The 5043-nt window shown below is 49.3% G+C and overlaps 1 protein-coding gene across 1 annotated transcript in view; it reads left to right on the top strand.

Annotated features, from left to right (window-relative positions):
* The window catches only part of LOC105450433 (protein groucho-1-like), a 23911-nt gene extending 19137 nt beyond the window's left edge, over positions 1–4774 (top strand). The window contains exons 8-12 of the mRNA XM_011690269.1: positions 406–572; positions 975–1607; positions 1966–2241; positions 2376–2979; positions 3814–4774. Coding sequence (XP_011688571.1) covers positions 406–572; positions 975–1607; positions 1966–2241; positions 2376–2979; positions 3814–3924 — 1791 coding nt within the window. The 3' untranslated portion in view covers positions 3925–4774. The remainder of the gene's footprint in view (positions 1–405; positions 573–974; positions 1608–1965; positions 2242–2375; positions 2980–3813) is intronic.
* Positions 4775–5043: the final 269 nt, after the last annotated feature.

Genomic DNA, 5043 nt, shown 5'->3' with positions numbered 1-5043 from the left:
GGGGGAGGGAGGCGGGGAGGCCCGTATATACCCGTTCGAACGACGCGTATCTTCATCCCGTATCGCGTGTTCGGTTTACGGGGCGCTTATATGTATATATATACCTATATATATATACATACATATATATGTATACCATCACGTATCGCGAAACGCGAATGTCTGTCTTTGAGGAGAGGATGTTTCCCTTTATCGCGAACGTCGTCGGCGCGCGCGGTATAGTTGGAATATCGACACAATCCACCGCGCGATTACGATCCGCTCGCGAGTTTCTCCCCCCCCCCCTCGCCCCTCCTTCAAGCGATCGAACTGTATACACCGTAAACGTGCGCGGCAATCATTTAACGTCGCCCCCTTCGCGTAATAAAGTGGCGTCGCGCTAACGCCGCGTGATGTGTTTTACAGCGGGGCTCGATATCGCCGGCCGACAAGTACAACCGGGCGCGCACGCCGCAAGAGGCGACTCACACTCACCACTCTCATCACTCGCAGAACCACCACGATCACGCGTTGCACCCGATGAAGAAGATGAAGAAGGAGCACGAGGCATGTAAGGACGCCGGACATGTAAGTGACTTTAATGGCAAAGAGATTATCTCATTCGTGTAGTTTTCGGTCCGTGCCGCGCGAAGAGAAGCGCTTCTTTGTTGTCAATCCTCGCTGTAAAACGATGATAGCCGTAACTGTTTAACGATCAAGACGATAATACCTACCGCTATTCGGATAACGGATACAACACGTTCTTGACGTCCCTTACTTAACAATTTTCTCTCGTTGAAAAAAATTTTTTCCTCTCTCTCTCTCTACCTGTCGCTTCGTGGCGCACTTCCGGGGGAGTTTAGAATTAAAATCGACATTTTATTTATCGTTTTTTCGCGAGCAAATAGACGTAACGATCCAGATCCGATATCACGTCGTGGCCGATGAAAAAAAAATCATATTACTTGAGGGATGACAAGCTTAATCGCGCGCGATTATCGGTGTTCCGCACAGAGTGACGGCGAGAAGAGCGACCAGGATTTAGTTGTGGATGACGCGAGTGACGGTCCGCCCAGTCCGGTGATGAATGGCGTGACGTCGCCCCGCGAAAACGGCCTCGACAAGGTTTCGTCGGTGGTGCCGTCGATGGGGGCGGCCGGCGTGCAGACCGTGGGGAAGAAGGACATGCCGCCGCACTCGCCCAGAAGCGGCACGAGCAGCAACGCGAGCACGCCGTCGGCCAAGAAGATGGAGGAGCGCGAGAAGGCGACGACACCGATCTCAAAGTCGTTCACTCCGACGTCGGGGTCAACGGTGGCGGCGATCGGCGGCGGCATAAAATCGTCGAGCTCCGGCAAGCTGTCGCAGGGCCCGCCGAGCCTGCCGCCCGGCTCGGTGCCACCGCCCGCGGTCTCTTACCCGAGTTCCTTGCATTATCCGCCGGCCGGTCTGCCACCGCCGCATAATCTCGCGCCGGTAGCGCACGGCCAGCATCCGCATGTCGACGTGATGGCCGCGTATAACGGTTACGCGACGCCGCGGCCACCCGTCGCCTTGCAAACACTGTACGACCCGCACGCGGCACTGAGGACCTCCGTCGGTTCCGTCGGGACGCAAGGAGGAAAACCGTGAGTATATCCAAAATCATCTCCGGGAATGCAACCGACCGGATTTTTCCGCAATGCACGAGTCGCAACGCGGCACTCGTGTCGCTCAGCGAGAATTTCGGTCGTTCATTAATTTTATACTCTTCACCAATAGGTTACTACTAATAACGCGTACGTGGTGATCGGTGTTAAGGAATGAGATAAAATTAATTGAACTCAGAGTCAGATGCTAGTTTTCAAAATTGAATCGCGAGTAGAATTTAATCGTTCAAACTTTAATAATTTTGCCGTGTTGAAATGAAATTTGATCTATACAAAAATTGATATCGGAGATCGGGTGAGAGACTTATCGTGATCGTTGCCGGACGGGGTTTCGCAGTGCGTACAGCTACCATGTGTTGAGCGACGGGCAGATGCAGCCAGTGCCGTTCCCGCAGGACGCTCTTATGGGTCCAGGAATACCGCGCGTCGCGCGTCAGATTAGTACCCTCGATCACGGCGAGGTAGTCTGCGCGGTGACAATCTCGAATCCGACCAAGTACGTTTATACCGGTGGTAAAGGCTGTGTCAAAGTCTGGGACATCGGCCAGGCTGGTATGAACGAGGTAAAGCCTGTATCGCAGCTCGACTGTCTGCAACGCGACAATTACATCAGGTCAGTAAGAGCGATCGAAAAACGATCGAATGCGAGCCGAGATAAGGCGCGAGATAAGGCGCTTATCGCGGGAATAAACGCAAAAAAACGGTTAATGCTAAAAAGCGGTCTCGCTCTTTGCCCCTCTGACGCAGGTCGGTCAAATTACTTCCGGACGGTAGGACGCTAATAGTCGGCGGCGAGGCCAGTCAGTTGAGCATCTGGGATTTGGCCAGCCCGACACCGAGGATCAAGGCCGAGCTCACCTCCTCGGCGCCGGCGTGTTACGCCCTAGCCATCTCACCGGACTCGAAGGTCTGCTTCAGCTGCTGCAGCGACGGCAACATCGCCGTGTGGGATTTGCAGAACCAGACCCTGGTCAGGCAATTCCAAGGCCACACGGATGGAGCGTCGTGCATCGACATCTCCGCTGACGGCTCGAAGCTCTGGACGGGCGGTCTCGACAACACCGTCCGTTCCTGGGACCTACGGGAAGGCAGACAGCTCCAGCAGCACGACTTTAACTCGCAAATATTCTCCCTTGGTTTTTGCCCCACCGGCGAGTGGCTGGCGGTCGGGATGGAAAATTCTAACGTCGAGGTTTTACACGCAACCAAGTCCGACAAGTATCAGCTGCACCTGCACGAGTCGTGCGTACTGTCGCTGAGGTTCGCCTCGTGCGGCAAGTGGTTCGTCTCTACAGGGAAGGATAATCTGCTGAATGCTTGGCGTACTCCTTACGGGGCATCGATATTCCAGGTTGGTGCGCTAATTAGGTGTAATCTCCCTCCGTCGTCGTTTCACGTCGATAAACGCGAAGAAAGGAGCCTTCGGGTGTAATAACTGATGCGAAACCGCGTTTAAATATTATTGCCATTTTTTATTGGAGTTGCAAACCGCGAGAGAAACAGAGAGAATCGATTATTTAATTTATCCAGTCGATTTATTTTATCGAGCAAGTCAAATCGAAAGTGTGTTTTGAAAATATTAAAAAAGATACGCAAACGAAAGAATAATATACACCTTTGACATTTAAATTCCGCAGCCATCTGCGTTTATTACAAGCCCGGCGTGCAAATTACACAAATTACGTTCGCACCTTTCACGCGGAGAATAAGTACGGTGTTACGCGCGCGGGACAAGACGGCGAGACGAGGCGTCGAGGACGATCGCGAAACAGCTCATTAAGGAACACTATATAATTACGCGATATAAACGAGCCATCGAGTCGTGACTCGATAAGCAGAAAAAATGCTGATTTATAATGCTTATGAATAATCACTCGCTACGCGCTGAACGCGCGATTTCGTTATCGAGCGGAATTCGAAGTGGCACAATAATAATAATAGATGTCTACAAGGCGGCTCGTAAATATGTTTACGTTTTTTTCTTTTCGACGTTTCGTAAAACGACTCTTCCGACGCTCACTCGAATTTTTACAACGTCACATCCCCCTTTCTCCTCTTTTTTTTCTTCTTCTTCTCGCTTTCTCTCTTTCTCCCGCTCTTTCTCTTTCCGCGCGCAAGCAAGCGCGGCGGTTATAACTGTTATCGCGCGCTCACTCGACGATACGTTTGTCGATTATATTTACAGGCGAAGGAATCCTCGTCGGTGCTCAGTTGCGATATATCGACGGACGACAAGTACATCGTTACCGGTTCCGGCGACAAGAAGGCCACCGTCTACGAGATCGTATACGTATGAGACGTACGGAGCCGTGTGAGAGGCTATCAACTGGCCATTCCATGGAAACAGAGCGCACGCCGAGAGTCCCTTCGGAACGCGGCGGATGACGTTACGACGGATTATGTGATACCGTTGTTGGTTCTCTTTGTTATCGCTGTTGTTGCTCGTTCGTGTTTGACAAAAAAAAACAAAAACAAAGCGGGATCGTCGGCGCGAGGCCGAGCCAAACGGACGAATCAGAGACTTCGATATATTTCCCGGATTTTAATGATCGTCAGCGTTTGCACCAAAATCTGGAAAATGCTCGAGACTGCGATATATATAACGACGTAAATTAATATCAACAGAAACGCGATATCGAAAATTGCGAGATTATTTTAAAGATTTGGAACATTTGACAAAAAGAAGTATTTTTCTTCTTAATATTTCCAATAACATTTGTATAGATGATTTATATAGTTAGTTACTTTTTTTTCCATTACATTGCGATAGAGTAGAAAATTCTCGTAGGATTTGCCGCCAAACAGTGTGCTATGAAATAATATCGACTTCGAGCTCGTAAAATTTCGCAAGTTAACGTTCAGAACGAAAAAGTTGTGTTTACAGCCTCTACTGCCGATTGTTTCGCATTTTATATGCCGCTAGATTGCGATCCGTTTCGCTTGGCGCGCACGATCGCTCTTTATAATTGTGATTATTCATGTCTCTTATCTGTACATTTTGTAAATAACAGGTTTTAAGTATACCGTGATATTTTTCTACTACTCCGTAAGAGCGAAATGGCAGATGCGAGACGATTGTAAATATCTCAAGATTAAGAAATTTACAAGAGGTCAGATGAAAATCAAATAAATGGCATATACGATAATTAAGATTAGCTCATTTCATCCTTGTTTAACACCTCCTTCCTGAATTCCGCCGAGACTTTTATCCATGTAATCCTAAAAGGATACATTTTCTGTCGCCAAAATTTTCTCTTAACGCTACTATAATCGACGTAATTTCGGCATCCAGGAAAATGCGAAAAGTTAGTAATGGGGAAAGGCGGGGGCGGTTGAGCGAAGCGGCGAGATGACCTGTCGCTCTGTTAAAAACAAAATGATTAGTGGCCGGCACGCCGATAAAAATCGGGGCTGC

This window comes from Wasmannia auropunctata, unplaced genomic scaffold (genome assembly GCF_000956235.1).
Source record: "Wasmannia auropunctata unplaced genomic scaffold, wasmannia.A_1.0 LD336061.1, whole genome shotgun sequence".
NCBI lineage: Eukaryota > Metazoa > Arthropoda > Insecta > Hymenoptera > Formicidae > Wasmannia > Wasmannia auropunctata.
Note: the sequence above shows the minus strand (reverse complement) of the source record. Positions and strands in the feature narration are given on the sequence as shown.